The 16,739-nt window shown below is 45.5% G+C and overlaps 1 protein-coding gene across 1 annotated transcript in view; it reads right to left on the bottom strand.

Moving 5' to 3' along the window:
• LOC149470559 (uncharacterized) overlaps window positions 1-16,739 on the bottom strand; it is a 432,748-nt gene that overhangs the window by 312,155 nt on the left and 103,854 nt on the right. Inside the window, exon 3 of the mRNA XM_089662246.1 lies at window positions 7,810-8,177. Within this exon, the coding sequence (XP_089518372.1) occupies window positions 7,810-8,177 (368 nt within the window). The remainder of the gene's footprint in view (window positions 1-7,809; window positions 8,178-16,739) is intronic.

Below are 16,739 nucleotides of genomic sequence, written 5' to 3'. Positions count from 1 at the left end.
CATGTAACATAGAAAATGACAACTCCCAACATTGGATTATATAGGGTGTCTGCTATCAAAGAATACATCAGATTTGGGGTTTAGTGATCTTCAGGAATAAAATGATTTTTAAAAAGTGTAAACAAAGAACAAAAAATGTCCCCAGGACTCCATGGACCCCTTCATTCCACGCCGTCTCCAGGAACCGGGAAACCACAGAGAAGCCAAGTGTCCCCCGACTTCCTCTCCAGGCTGGGATGTCATTCTGGTTGGGCGCCACCTACAGGGGAAGAAGCAGACTGCACCGGCCTACATCTGCTCTATGCTTTGTCTGAACAGGATGGCGGCCATTTCTCCCTGAACACAGAGCGCCCTAAAGGGGGGCGGTAAACGTAGTGCAGCATTGAGCCCCGTCCAGCTGTAGTGTAGACTTTGACAGGCTGCAGGCAGCGGGGCTGGACGCTGTACCTGTGCCTACCAGGTGTATTATAATGCTAGCATTGCACCCACAGGGGCCGGACCCCCCATGTACAAGGGGCCTAAGAGATACCATCAGCTTGTGTCCCATTCCACCAGTCTCCTAGAACTGGAAGAGGACATTTTTGGGGGGGTGTTGTAGATGAACCCAGACCACGATATTGTGCGGTGAAAATATCATCCAACTTTATTCATCATATATATGTGACACTTTAACAACAGAAGAAAAGAGATAGATTGTTTACATTTCAAGGATCTATTTATACCATTTATATCATCTATGCTAAGAAACTGATTAACATGTGACACGCCCCTCATTAATACCAGCCCCGCCCACTTATGTATCCCTCTAAACATCCAAATCCCTGTAACTTCCCAGAAGACACTTTCATCTTTTATCCATAACAAGCTGATTGGTTACAAGAGAACCCCGAGCCCCTCCTGCTCATTCCCACACAAGTCCATGTCACCATCTACAAGGTGAGAGGACCTGAAGGAGAACAAGACCATGACCACCAGGACCATCGCCTGACTGAAGCCATGCTCACATTTCTTTCTAATGCTGCTTCTATGGTCTACTCAGATACAGATTTGGCAGATGTACATTCGTGTCTTCAAGGAGCTGATCAAACATGACCTGTGCTTGACCATCTTTTTTGGGGTCCAGAGGTGACATTAGGGGTCTGATAGACCTCTTGTGTTTCTTTAAAGAGGATCTGTGACCAGCAATATGTTATCACATGTGAGGCTATTAACCCCCTATATGGCAATAATAAAGTTCAGAGAAAGAAAAGTGTAAAGTAACACACTGTAAATGAAAAACACACAAAACACATTTTAAAGCCCCCAGTTCCCGTATACATGAGCAATTGCAAGGGTTGGGTGCGGTTATGTAGGAAAACATCAATCACACTACACATTGTACATATCTCTGCACACACCAGAGGGAGAGGAATAACTCTAGGGCCATCATTCATGGTTCACTATATAAACTGATGACCTGTAAAGGCTTTTAAAGCGTCACCTATGGACAATTTCTGGTACTGAAGTTTGTCACCATTTCACAAGCACATGACATTTTTAAAGCTTGATATGTTTGGTATCTATATACTTGATGCCAACCTCATCTTTCATATTTCATCAAATTGGGTCATATATTGTGTTTGTCTGCACTGGAATTATCGGTAGTGGGTTTTTTTTGCTGAAAATATGCATTTCATAGACAGCTGTACTAATATTGTGTGATTAAAAACCACCACCATTTTATTCTCCAGGGTCTCTGCTTTCAGAAAATAAGAAAAAGTTTATGGGGTTTTAAATAATCTTCTGTTCTAACAATGTGAATGTAATCATGTGCATAAACAAGCAAAATCAACTGGCAGCAAAACACACAACAGCAACAATGTATACAATTATCATCAAATCTATAGTAGCAACTAATGGCCTAAGAAGCAAAGCCGCCATATTACTCAACCAAGTTCCAACTAACCCCATGCAAGAAAATGGATCCCACTTCCCCCCACCCAGGTGACTGTTGGAACTCCTTTACCTTGTGTAGATATCCCCTTCAGAGATCCTCATGATCTAATATAAATGTACAACACTCTCTGACACCACTTTGCAGGCTCCGCCTTGAGCTTCCGAGAGATAGTCAGCCACCATGCAGTTCTGTGACACCACCTTAGGTGATGGAGCCACTTCTGCTGTCAGCTCTGCTATACCATCAATGGTGTCATTGGTTATCTGATCCATGACTCCAGTACACCGGTTCATCTTACTCATCTTAGATTACTTAGATTCCCCATCCCGTCTATGAAGGGCTCACTGCATAAAACATCTCCACTCCAGAGAAAATGTTTCTTCTCACTGGAAGCCCAGGGGAGTATTGGGAGAAATTGAGGCTTTCCCTTACAGATATGGGGGAGGGGCAATATAACCTAAAGTACAGCTATGGGTGGAATTGAAGGGAAGACATTTTAGGGCGCTCCTTCCACACAAGAAGCAATGCATCTGGAAGGACTAGGAATCCATTGGACCAATGGGGATTAAACATTCTGCAATACATTGAGACACCATGAAATGTTACTGGCCTGTGATTGGCTCTCCTATTGTTAGTGAAGTGAGACTCCCCTTGTCGGTGTCATTAATGGAAAGAAACCATGTGAAATGTTTCCCCCAAATCCAAAAAGGTGACCCCCTTGGGTAGGTACCCATCCTACTATTCCTGATATGAGTTTGTAGTCCCGGCTACTACAGGAAACATGCGGGCGATCATTTACACCTTTTACAGCAGGACAGTAAATATCAGAACACAATTCAAACATCAGACCAACAGCAGGAAGTCTGCTAACTGAATGTGTAATGCAATCTGTCATTAGCATTCCCAGAGTTCCCTCTGCAACATAGTTGTATCAGCTGTTGGTCCTGTCTGTACATCTGTTATTTTCCCGCCTCCTGTAACAGGGTGACAACCCTGATCATTCTGCAGGAACATTACACAGCAGCGTTGTCACCCTGTACAGGGAAGTCTTAGATAGATTATAAGTAAGACACACAACAAGTAAAGCCCAACTTCAGCTAACGCTTCTACAGCAGTTACAGCAACAGGTTCTCTATAAGGTCCAACCCCCCATATGAATGACAACTGACAGTTGTGAGCACCACCAGCAGTGTTATAGGATTTGCCCCAACCCCTCCAACTGCCATCTTTCCCAAAAGACTTGGCCTTCTACAGGAAGTACAAAAAAAAACAATCTACTGGGAGGGACAACAAAAAATAAAACAATAGGAGACTCGGAAAAACAAAGCCTGCTCTGCTAATGACAGATTTCATTATTAATGTCATTATTGATTTTGCCCATAGTTACACTTTGGTGCCAACGTTGTAATATTTCCAGGGAGAAGAAGTTTTCTTTACAAACTTTACACCAAAAAGAGATGTGTGCACTCAGAGTGATTATTGTGAACCCCAATCAGAGGAATGTCAGTCCCCCGGAAGAAGTGGTAGGAATATGACCGCACACTCAGCACTTTGTAAGTTCAGATCTCTGGCAGTTGTATTGTGTGATTAGTCTATGGAGAGGAGTAATAGCTGGAAAGAGAAAACATGGAACAAGGATTTCTGATCTTCACCTGATGGAATCCCATTTGGCAGAACCACATGGAACACAAGTGGCCAGCTGGGCTTACGTTTTACTGCTGAATACATCCCCTAAATCAGCAGTAACTCAGTATTGGAAGGCCTGCATCAGCTTGGGATGTTGTTTTCTCACTGAACAGAGACTTCTTTCTAGCTGGTGTCACAGCCGCAGACCTGCCTGAAAGGTTGTCACCCATGAGAGGATATCCTACAACCTCACAAACACCCCCTTTCCTCTCTATGATCACAATCTCATCACCTTCAGTCTCCTCATCTTCAAACACTTATCCCTCCAATCAGCAATCACCTGCAGAAACCTTCACAACTTGAACCCTTCTCCTTTCCACTCTGCAACTGACCAACTCTATGACAGAATCTCTCCCCTGTCCTGCCCTGACCTGGCCACTGCTGTCTACAACGGTTCACTTTCATCCACATTAGACTCACTTGTTCCTCTAACATGAAGCATCAGGCCCCGCCCATTACAACCTTGGCAGACTGACAACACCAGAGATCTTAAACGACATAGTCGTGTGCTGGAGCGAATGTGGTGTAAAACCAAATCTCACCAAGCATTCACCCGATATAAATCTGCTTTCTTCACATACAATTCCTCCCTCCATGCTGCCAGACAAGCCTACTTTGTCACTCTCATCAATAGCTTGTCATCCAGTCCTCGTCGTCTCTTCTCTACTTCTAACTCTCAGCTTTCTCCACCTCCACCCAGTACCTCACTCACTGCTCACGAGATTGCAAATCATTTCAAAAACAAGATTGATGCAATTCATAGGGGCAACTCCACTGCACAGACATCCATCCCACTTAGCATACCTTATACTAAACCTCCCTCAACACTTTCCTCTTTTGACCTTGCTACTACCGAAGAGGTCACTAAGGTTTCCTCAGAAGCCCGTCTCACTACCTGCCCCCTGGATCCTGTCCTCTCACAACTACTACGGTCACCCTCTTCTTCCATCCTACGCTCCCTCACTCACATCTTCAATCTCTCCCTCTCTACTGGTGCCTTCCCCTCCCCTCTAAAGCATGCGCATATCACTCCCATACTCAAAAAGCTCTCGCTGGACACCACCAACCTGAACAACTTAAGACCCATCTCCCTGCTGCCATTTACCTCCAATCTATTAGAACTCTTAGTCTACAATCACCTGAGCTCCTCCCTCACTGACAACAACCTTCTTCACCCTTTACAGTCTGGCTTTCCCTCACTACACTCCACTGACACTGCCCTACTAAACCTCACTAATGATCTACTAACTGCTAAAACCAATGGCCACTACTGCGTACTCATCCCAACCAATGGTCACTACTCTGTACTCATACCAACCAATGGTCACTACTCCGTACTCATCCCAACCAATGGCCACTACTCCGTACTCATCCCAACCAATGGTCACTACTCCGTACTCATCCCAACCAATGGCCACTACTCCGTACTCATCCCAACCAATGGCCACTACTCCGTACTCATCCCAACCAATGGCCACTACTCCGTACTCATCCCAACCAATGGCCACTACTCCGTACTCATCCCAACCAATGGCAACTGCTCCTCACTCTTACTACATGACCTCTCTGCAGCTGTTGATATGGTTGACCATCCCCTCCTCCTCAAAAAACTCCACTCTCTTGGCCTCCAAGACTCTGCTCTCTCCTGGTTCTCCTCCTACCTATCACAGAGCTCATTCAGCATTACCTATAACTCTGCCTCCTCCTCTTCACTCCCTCTTTCTGAAGGGGTCCCTCCATGTTCTGTCCTTGGACCCCTACTCTTCTCCATCTACACCTCCTCCCTTGGTCACTTGATAAACTCCCATGGCTTTAAGTACCATCTCTATCCTGATGACATACAAGTCTATCTTTATACCCCTCACCTCACCCCTTCAGTCTCCTTTCGCATTACTACCCTACTAAGTGGCATATCGGCATGGATGTCACTCCACTTCCTCAAACTCAATCTTTCCAAAACTGAGCTCTTTGTATTCCCCCCAGCCTTTGCCCCCTCCACTGACTTCTCCATCAAGATCAATAACACAACCATCAGTCCCTCCCCTCATGCCAGGGTGCTAGGTGTAATCCTAGACTCCCATATGTCATTTCAGCCCCAAATCCAATCACTGTCCAAATCTTGTAGACTTCACCTCCGCAACAGCTCCAAGATATGGCCGTTCTTAACCTCGGAAACCACTAAGCAACTTATTCACTCCCTTCTTATATCACGCCTCGACTATTGTAACTCCCTCCTCATTGGCCAACCTCATTGCAGGCTATCCCTTCTTCAGTCTATCATGAATGCTGCTGATATCCACCTTACAAACCATTCTGTATCAGCCATCCCTATCTGCCAATCCCTCCACTGGCCTCCATTCAGTGTCCTCCACCAATCCCTCCACTGGCCTCCATTCAGTGTCCTCCATCCCCCTCTGCCAATCCCTCCACTGGCCTCCATTCAGTGTTTTACACCTCTCTTTGCCAATCCCTCCACTGGCCTCCATTCAGTGTCCTCCACCAATCCCTCCACTGGCCTCCATTCAGTGTCCTCCATCCCCCTCTGCCAATCCCTCCACTGGCCTCCATTCAGTGTCCTCCACCTCTCTTTGCCAATCCCTTCACTGGCCTCCACTAAGTGTCCTCCACCCCTCTCTGCCAATCCCTCCACTGGCCTCCACTAAGTGTCCTCCACCCCTCTCTGCCAATCCCTCCATTGGCCTCCATTCAGTGTCCTCCACCAATCCCTCCACTTGCCTCCATTCAGTGTCCTCCATCCCCCTCTGCCAATCACTCCACTGGCCTCCATTCAGTGTCCTCCACCTCTCTTTGCCAATCCCTCCACTGGCCTCCACCCTCTCTGCCAATCCCTCCACTGGCCTCCACCCCTCTCTGCCAATCCCTTCACTGGCCTCCACTCAGTGTCCTCCACCCCTCTCTGTCAATCCCTTCACTGGCTTCCCATTGCCCAACGGAGAAAATTCAAAACACTAACAATAACATATAAAGCCATTTATAACTCTGCCCCAAATTACATCACCGATCTTGTCTCCAAATATCACCCAAACCGTACTCTCCGCTCCTCGCACGACCTCCTGCTCTCTAGCTCCCTTATCTCCTCCTCCCATGCTCGTCTCCATAGCTTCCCCCATCCTCTGGAACTCTCTACCCCAATTTATCAGACTATTGCCTACTCTGCTCACTTTTAGGTGAATTCTGAAAACCTATATCTTCAGGGAAGCCTATCCTGCCCTCAGCTAATAATGGAATCTTCTACTCTTCCAACCAGTCCATCCCCCACAGTTACTACCTTTTGTACCACTAGCCCCTCCCTCCTAGATTGTAAGCTCTGAGGAGCAGGGCCCTCCTATCCCTCTTGTATTAAACTGTATGGTTACTGTATTGTCTCCCGTTATATTGTAAAGCGCTGAGCAAACTGTTGGCGCCATATAAATCCTATATAATAACAATAATAATAATATCAATGAGAGATGAAATGTGGAAAGAAGGCATTGATAATGGGAGAGGAGATGGAACAGGTAATGGGAGGAGTGGACAAGGTGGGCTTAGCTGGAGACCTCAAGCCTGGCTGATGATGTATCAATAGTCAGAAGAACCTGGAATGGACTGTCCCACTGAGGCTTCAGAGACTTGGTAAGATAATAGACCCCATCCTAGTCTCTGGTACTGAGGCAGTGTTGGTCATGTATTACCTCAGGATCCAGAAATGAAGAAAATGCTTAGAAACACAACTCAGTTGGTGTATCATAAAAATGCATTACATGTTCATTCAAAGCTCCATAAAAAAAGATAAAGATGAGAATCATGAGGGAAGCTGTTCGTGATTTATTGATGCTTATCTTAAAACAAATTGTCAAGCAATAAAATATTCAAATCCCTTCTAGTTGTGTATTGATGGACATAAGCACTAAACTCAGTTCATCCGATGATTACATTCCAGTTTGCTCAGATTTTAGTTTGTTTCTTTTAAAGTAGCATTTTATCTTCTCCCTTCTTCTCTAGCTTGTGGGATGACATTGGGGATGTGAAACTAACTTGTAACACCTGAAACTTATTTAATATTCATTTTCTTCCAGAATTTAATCTATGCTGAAATTTGTGAATCCTCCGGTGATAGATTAGACCGGCATTAACTCTAAAAGTTTTGTCACATGGAGAGCATTAAAATGACTTCTCTCCAGTGTGACTCCTCTGATGTGTGATAAGATATGACTTCCGTGTAAAAGCTTTATCACATTCAGAACACTGATATGGCTTCTCTCCACTGTGAATCCTCTGGTGTGGGATAAGATCTGACTTCTGTGTAAAAGCTTTATCACATTCAGAACACTGATATGGCTTCTCTCCAGTGTGAATCCTCTGGTGTCTGATAAGATCTGACTTCACTGTAAAAGCTTTATCACATTCAGAACACTGATATGGCTTCTCTCCAGTGTGAATCCTCTGGTGTGTGATAAGATGTGACTTCACTGTAAAAGCTTTATCACATTCAGAACATTGATATGGCTTCTCTCCAGTGTGACTCCTCTGGTGTGTGAGAAGACATGACTTCTGAGTAAAAGCTTTATCACATTTAAAACACTGATATGACTTCTCTCCAGTGTGACTCCTCTGGTGTGTGATAAGATGTGACTTCACTGTAAAAGCTTTATCACATTCAGAACACTGATATGACCTTTGTCCAGTGTGAAGCCTCTGGTGTGCGATAAGACTTGACATCTGTGTAAAAGCTTTATCACATCCAGAACACTGATATGGCTTCTGTCCAGTGTGAATCCTCTGGTGTCTATTGAGATATGACTTCACTGTAAAAGCTTTATCACATTCATAACACTGATATGGCTTCTCTCCAGTGTGAATCCTCTTGTGTTTAATAAGATTTGACTTCCGTGTAAAAGCTTTATCACATTCATAACACTGATATGGCTTCTCTCCAGTGTGAACTCTTTGGTGTATTATAAGGGATGTCTTGCATGTAAAAGTTTTGCCACATTCAGAACACCGATATGGCTTCTCTCCCTTGCAAGCCTTCTGCTGTGTGATATATTTTCTCTCCATTGTAAAATCTACAAACAAGTAGTTTGAAATGACTCCTCTTATTTATACTGGGGTTGGACTTTACTTTACATTGTCACTTCCAGAACACTGAAATTACTTTTCTCCCGCTGGATCAATGTGGAAGAGGATCCAAACCATGACTTTTAGAACACAGATATGACTTGTATCCCGTGTGAATCCTACAGTGAACTGCAGTAAAGACTTTCAGTCAATTAAGACATCCATGTGTTTTATTTTCCATGTGACTCAGCTGTATTCATGAAGACAAAAAAGTCCCAAAAACCTGGTTCATCAATCTACCTGTAGAGAAAGAAAAAATAATTCTATATAAAGGGCTACATAAAGTTGCTTTCTATTTTTAATGTTCATTACTAAATATATCTTATGAATAGAAAGAATATGTACAGCATTATCTACAGTATTTTTTAATCAAATAGATTTTATTAATAAAGTTTATAAGTGCGCACAGTATTCCCAACATTCAGCCCAGACAATGGAGTCATACATTCTCACGTATAGGCAGTTGTGGCACTGTTACAGATCATACAGAACAATAACTTGCTTTGTCTATGGTGTCACTTTTACCTTTTATAAACAAATGAACAGAGAAAAGAAGAAACAACCTAGAACAATTCAGCTGTACACGGCAAGTAACTCCCCCCAGTACATACATAGATAGCTGACACCGATCAATGAGACCCGTGTCTCCAGGATCATACCCAAAGTATGGGTCTCCAATGCAGTTACCATTCAGTAGGATACAACTGGCCGTTCTCCTTCTATGGGGCTAAAAGAGATAAGATTTTAAAAGCCTATGAAGAACTAACCAGGAATGAGCAAGGAGTATCCAGCCAGTTCTGCCAGACATACATCTCCTGGGGGAATTACAATGTTGGTAAGTTTGTTTTTCATATGTTAATGTGGAGATCACCTGCTCAATTCACTGTTGTCTGCTGGGAGATTGAGATGATAGCCAAGATCGTAATATTTTTTATGGTCAATAAACAGCAGCCACACTATTGCTATATGACTTGTAATAGGAGGAGGTGTAAATAACTCCTCCTCTATTGACACCAAGAGGCACACCTGAGGAATATTGAATACCAACATTATAACGCTGGTCATATCGTTCCACTTTTTGAACATCTCCAAAACACGTATCAAATCCCGACATCACCGCTACAAGTGGGATCAAAGGGGAAATCCCTCCTGTCCTAGCTGAACAATTGAGCTGGGGTCCTGAAAGCTCTATGCAAAAGAAATGACTGAGTTTCTGTGAAGAGGACAGAGAGATGAGAGGTATGGAGGTCAAAATCATCTCCCACCACTTTCTCTTATTTCCTCTGACTGTTTCCCATTTCTTTCTATAAGTCTTCGGTAAGAGTCAAAAGACTGGAATAAATAGATGAGAGATCATGCCTTTCCCACTGGTGCCATCTGAAGCCCATTAACAAGTGTGAGAGTGATGTGAAATCTGTATCTGATGGAAGTAGCAATCGATGGATGGGTTCTAATGTGTCTACTAAGTCCCACCTGGTAAGATGCTGAAGTTGGGCAGCTATAAAAAAAAGTCTAGCATTTGGTATTGCTAGGCCTCCTGGGTCTTCACCATAATGTAGAGTAGTGAGTTTGATTCTAGCTGACGGCTTCTTCTAAATGAGTTCCCCAAACTGGGAATCTATACTGGAGAACCACTTACGAGGTGTCCACATGGGAGAATTGTGGAGTATATAGAGGAATTGTGGGGTCCATATCTTCTCTTGTTCATAGATGTTATTGGAAAGAGATAATAGTTTTACAAGGAGCTCATAATGTGATTGCAGGACTCAACAACAGTGTCAGAGAAGATCGCTGCGGCACACGAATCTGCGCATGCGCAGAATCCTGACAAGGCATACAGGAAGGCGGGCACTAAGACCCAGGCGCACCTGTCACCAATGATGGCGGTGGGCAGGCACTAGGACCCAGGCGTGCCTATCGGTGCTGGGCGGGCTATTTAAACGGGCCACTGCAGGATCCAAATTGCCGTATGGTCTTATTCCTTTGCCTGCGATTCCTGACTCTGAGTTGTTTCCTGTTGCCGAACCTAGCCTGCTCCTGACTACCATTGACCTTCTCCTGCCCTGACCCCTGGCTTGTCTCTGGATATTCTTCTGGCTGCTCCTGGTCATTCTGACCTCCTGTTGCTGAACCTGGCCTGTGACCCGACTATGCTTCTACCTGCTGCTCTGGTCTTCTCTGCCTTTTCAGACACCAAACCCGGCCCGCCTGACTCCGCTACCTGCCACATGGATTCATCTGCATCCTGCTCTAATCTGCTCTGCCTTTTCACATCAGGCTCACTACTAAATTACGTGACACTAGAAGTCTCCTCTACCGCAGCTGGGCATACCTTTGGGCCACAACCTGGTCTCAGCCTGCTCCAAGTCCATCCCCACCATCAGGGGCTCTGGTGAACAAGCAGACTGGGGCTTAGACCCCGCGCCCTAGGGAACCCCAAACTGTGGACCTATAGAGCTACCGCCAGAGTCGTGACAGTACCATACGGCCATGTCTGAGCCTGGAAGAGGACCTTCTCCCCTGGATGAGATATGTCATCATTTGACTGCACTTACCCAGGCTGTTAAGATCTTACAAGATGGATATGCACATTTGGAAGAACGTATCCAAACCTTGGCTACACCCGCTTCTGTACCAACAGATCCGGCTACTTCTCCCTCGGCTAGTGATTCCTCAGAAACCCGTACTAGTACGGTGGTCCAGTTACCTTCACCTTAACCTTGTGTGCCTACTCCAGAACGATTTAATGGGGATCAAAGTAAATTCAGGGCATTCAGAAACGCATGTCAGCTGTATTTTGACCTGCAAGCACAAACTTTCTCCACAGAGACTGTTAAGGTGGACTTCATCATCTCCTTGCTGCAGGGAGAACCTCAGGGTTGGGCCCACTGCCTGCTCAAGAGTCACCATCCACGCCTAAACACCATGACTACATTCTTCAATGCCATGGCCCAGCTATATGACGATCCACAGCGGACAACTACAGCTGAAACAGCATTACATGCGCTTCAACAGGGTCGCCAAGCAGCAGAGGACTATGTCTCAGACTTTAGACGATGGAGTGGTGACACAAACTGGAACGATGCAGCCCTACGACATCAGTTCCACCTGGGCCTGGCCGAACCCCTCAAGGACGAGCTAGCTCAGGTAGGCATACCTGGTTCCTTGGAAGATCTGATTGCGTTAGCCATCCAGATTGACCATCGGCTACGTGAACGCAGGTTGGAAAGATCCAACCAAGCTCTGAGGCCTACCTGGGTGCTACCCAAGTTTCCAGCCCAGCACAATCCCCCTGCTAGAACCCGGGATTCTGAGGATACGGATGCCCCGGAACCTATGCAACTCGGGCTAATACATCCTTCACTAACTACTGAGGAATGCCAAAGATGTCGGGTCCACAACCTCTGTTTATACTGTGGAGAACCAGGCCATTATGTGCATTCCTGCTCAGCTAAATTGCGTAAGTGCATCTTTGTTTCTTCAGCTGCTCCTCCATCATGTTCAAATAGTTCAACTCACCTGGCTGTTCCCATTTCCTTCCAACATCCCACAAAAACTGTGTAGGTGACGGCAATTATTGACTCGGAGGCCAGCAGCTGCTTCATAGATTTAAACTTTGCCACCCAACAACATATCCCATTACTGCCAAAAGAACACGGGTTAAACATTTTTCTTGCTGATGGAACCCGTATTAAATCCGGACTGGTAGACAAAGAGACCCACCAATCCATACTACAGTAACCAACCATCATCAGGAATTTTTACTTCTAGATGCTATCACCGCCCCACTGTTTCCTCTCATACTGGGCCTTCCTTGACTACGGGGCACACGAACCTCAAATTAACTGGAAGTCGGGCTCGATCCAATTTCCCTCTTCTTACTGCCAGGAACATTGTTTGCCCAAGGTATCCTCAGGTCCACCTACCCTACTGTGCATGGACTCTGATACGGAACTCTCTCAAACAATTCCTCCAGCTTACCATGACTATCTTGACGTATGCAGTAAACGGGGAGCAGATACACTTCCTCCTTATCGATCCTATGACTGTCCGATCGATTTGCTTCCCGGGTCTGAAATCTCCATTGGGCAGATCTTCCCCTTATCTGAATGGGAACTAGGAGTTCTAAAGGAATATATCGAGGAGAATCTTCAGAAAGGGTTCATTTGGCCCTCCACTTCACCAGCTGGAGCTGGAATATTCTTCGTAGAAAAAAAGGACAAGTCCTTGCTGCCCTGCGTGGATTATCGGAAACTAAATAAGATTACCGTTAAGAACCGGTATCCCCTTCCCTTGGTTCCTGAACTATTCCAGAGACTCAAGACTGCCACTATCTTCACCAAGTTGGATTTGAGAGGGACATAAAACCTGGTCCGCATACGGGAAGGGGACGAATGGAAAACGGCCTTCCGCACCCGTTTCGGCCACTTTGAATACCTGGTCATGCCATTTGGGTTATGCAACGCGCCTGCTACTTTCCAACATTTCATTAATGACATTTTCAGAGATTACCTGGATGTTTTTGTTGTCATCTACCTGGATGATATATGTAAATCCTCCTGCGCTTCTATGTCTCCTAGGATGAGTAAAAGGAACAGCCGCTCACATCCAAATCTCACCTTAAGATAGAACTAATAAATCTAATATATAAATGATGTAGCGCTGTAATAACTCATGAGTATGGTTATAAACATATCACTCTACTGACATCCAAAAGATAGCAATTGTGACATATATAAGTGATGTGTGCAATATAGAATACACTTATATATGGTTGCACTTCTCTACGGTTGGTGAATCACAGGATTCCCAAACATCATACTTATGAGCATCCTACCATTGCCTGACTAAAGAGGAATAGAGGAAGGAGGAGGAGAGAGTATAGAAGGTGGTGGAGTCATTTCTGGCCTGGAGGAATCGTGTAGGATCCAGGGTGATCCAAGAGGCTTATTTGGCCCCTGTGGGTCGCAGGGGGAAAGTGAGCGGGCACGCCTGCCATATAGGAGTACTTCTCACTACCTGCACTGGCACAGGAGCACATGGTGTGATCATTGCATTGTGTGGATTTTTGAGACACAACTTGACACCGAATATAGTGGACTTTTTATCACCATTGTTTATATAAGTCACTTATCTGATGATGCATAACCCTGTATAGGGAAGCACTGTGTGACAATGATGATATGATCACTTGTTTATGATCACTTGGATATTTATAAGTGTATTCTATATTGCACACATCACTTATATATGTCACAATTGCTATCTTTTGGATGTCAGTAGAGTGATATGTTTATAACCATACTCATGAGTTATTACAGCGCTACATCATTTATATATTACATCTACCTGGATGACATTCTGATTTTCTCCGCATCTCTGGAGGTACACCGAGACCATGTGAGATGCGTTCTGGGACGGCTTCGCCAGCATGGACTATATGCTAAGGCAGAGAAATGCAACTTTGAGCAACAGAGCATTTTATTCCTGGGCCTGATCATCTCTACTGCCGGAATTGCAATGGATCCCCAAAAGATCACAGCAATTTTGGAATGGCCGGTACCCTCAGACAAAAAAGGAGTTCAGGGGTTCATCGGATTTGCAAATTTCTACTGGAAATTCATTAAGAACTTTTCGGGCCTCATTTCACCTATCACTCACCTCACCAAGTTAGGAGTCCACTTCCATTGGACCCCAGAGGCGCAAACAGCTTTTGAGACAGTGAAGAACTCTTGGCAATAAAGACAGCACTGGAGGAATGGAGATACCTGCTGGAAGGGGCCATACATCCAATTCTGATATATAGCGATCACAAGAATTTAGAATATTTAAGGACTGCTAAACGTCACAAACCACGCCAGGCTAGATGAGAACTGTTTTTCTCCAGATTCATTTTTCACATCACCTACAGGCCAGGATCCAAAAACACTAAACCAGATGCGCTTTCACGTATGTTCGAGGATCCAAAAGAATCTCCAAAACCGGACACCATTCTACCAACAGGGAATTTCTTGCTATTAAAGTCTGAACTTCGGGGGCGCATGCGCGGCCAGGGACGATGGCGGCTGCATTTTAGCTGAGCTCCGCATCCCCGGCCAGCACGGACTCACCTGATACGCGCCACTGCTTCCCTGCTAATAAGGGTGAGTCACACCCACTTGGCACCCGGCCCGGCTCCAGGGAGAGACCTGTATGGGGAAGATAGGGCGCTGGAAGCCCCCCTTCCCGTAGCCACCGGATTTGCGGCCCTCGCCGCCCCGGAGGTTCCTGTCCAGGCCGCAATCCCCGGCCTCCAGTATGCCCAGGAACCCAGGGAGAGATCCCGGCCCCCCGGTGGTCACGGAGGGTACTGCACCTTCATGCCTGTCAGCTTCCATGCCTGCCTCTGCCCTGACTCAGCCCCAGATGGAGGACTCTGATCCCCATAATAAAACTGGGGATCCCCAGCATATAACTGGGGGGACAGCAGAATACTCTGCATCGGGAAATCATCCTCCCTCCACCCAGATATCTCAGCAAACCATACCGTCTTCTTCCCTCACACTTTCAGCGCTAGATGACAAGCTGCAAATTTTTCTGCGCAATATTACCGCATCCATATCCACTAAAATTGGAAAGCTGGCATTAGATCTCAGAGGGGAAATAACTCAGATTGGAGACCGCACGGATAAATTGGAGACTGAGTTTGATGATTTGGTGCAATACGTTCATGTTTTGGAGGAGGATAACGCATATTTGAAGCATTCCATGTCCCAAATGCAGCTCCAGCAAGAGGATTTAGAAAACAGGGAACGGCGCCAAAATATCCGTATACGCGGTATGTCCGAATCAATCGCTGATGCGCAATTGCACCGTCACCTTCTGTCCTTCTTTAGCGCAACTGCTCCATTGGTTCCGGAAACAGATTGGCGAATGGACAGGGCTCATCGCTCACTGGGCCCAAAACCTGTCGAAGGCACCAGACCACGTGACGTCATAGTTAGCTTCCACTTTTTTCAAAGCAAAGAAGCCTTATTATCAGCTGCTCGCCACAAATCATCTCTGGAATTTAAAGGTGACATACTCCAACTCTTCTGCGATTTGTCTCCGACTACCTTGGCCAAGAGGCGAGCCCTGAAGCATCTCACCACACACCTTCAACAACATCATGTCCTTTACCAATGGGGGTTTCCTTTCCGGTTGGTCGTAACTAGGGATAATACCCAAGTCGTGCTTCGTGATCTTCATGAGGCGGATTCCTTCTTAAAGCGCCTGGGACTTCCACCTTTGCCTGAAGATGTGTCCCCTCTGCCACCAACTCCGTCTCGTCCATCCGCCACCCCCAACAAGATCTGGACTCCAGTCCGCGGAGGTCGGAAGAGACTCACACGTACCCCACAGCGTCCACATCACCCTCAGTAGATCGATCCGTCTGTATGATGATTCTCTGGGGTGCCCTTCCGATGTGTTTCCGGTGATGATCCTTCCTTCCTGGGTTTTTTACATAATTTTTTTTCTTTTCGGGTTTCTCTTTTCTGTCCGGCCAAACCATTGTTGGGTGCATTTTCTCACTTCTGTTTTATCTGGCCGGGCATGACGATTTTTCAGATGTCTTGGTTATCATGCTGCTCCCGAATTTGTCTAGCCATAGGCCTAGACGACTTGGGCCAATTGGTTGTTCCCGAGTTTATATCCTCACGGATACTTATGTCAATTTCTATGTTTACACCTTTCTGTGTTACTTTATTGTTTTTTTTTTCTATTGCATCGATGGTATTTCATTTCTTTTTTATGCTAACACATTTGCTTCAATTTTTGTTATTTTATAATGGCTTTGAGGTTTCTGTCGTATAATGTCAAGGGCCTCAACTCCATTCAAAAAAGGTGGATGGCTTTGAGGGAATTTCGATCCTCAGGAGCAGACATTATTTTTGTTCAAGAGACCCATTTCAAATCAGCTGGCTCCTTTCGTTTTGCCTCAAGATTTTTTCCCCAAGCCTATTCGGCCTTTGATCCCCCC

Source organism: Staurois parvus, unplaced genomic scaffold (genome assembly GCF_062004578.1).
Source record: "Staurois parvus isolate SC_StPar_1 unplaced genomic scaffold, SC_StPar_1.0 ptg000038l, whole genome shotgun sequence".
NCBI classification, from domain to species: Eukaryota; Metazoa; Chordata; class Amphibia; order Anura; family Ranidae; genus Staurois; species Staurois parvus.
The sequence above is the reverse complement of the archived record's forward strand: the minus strand, read 5'-3'. Positions and strand labels throughout refer to the sequence as shown.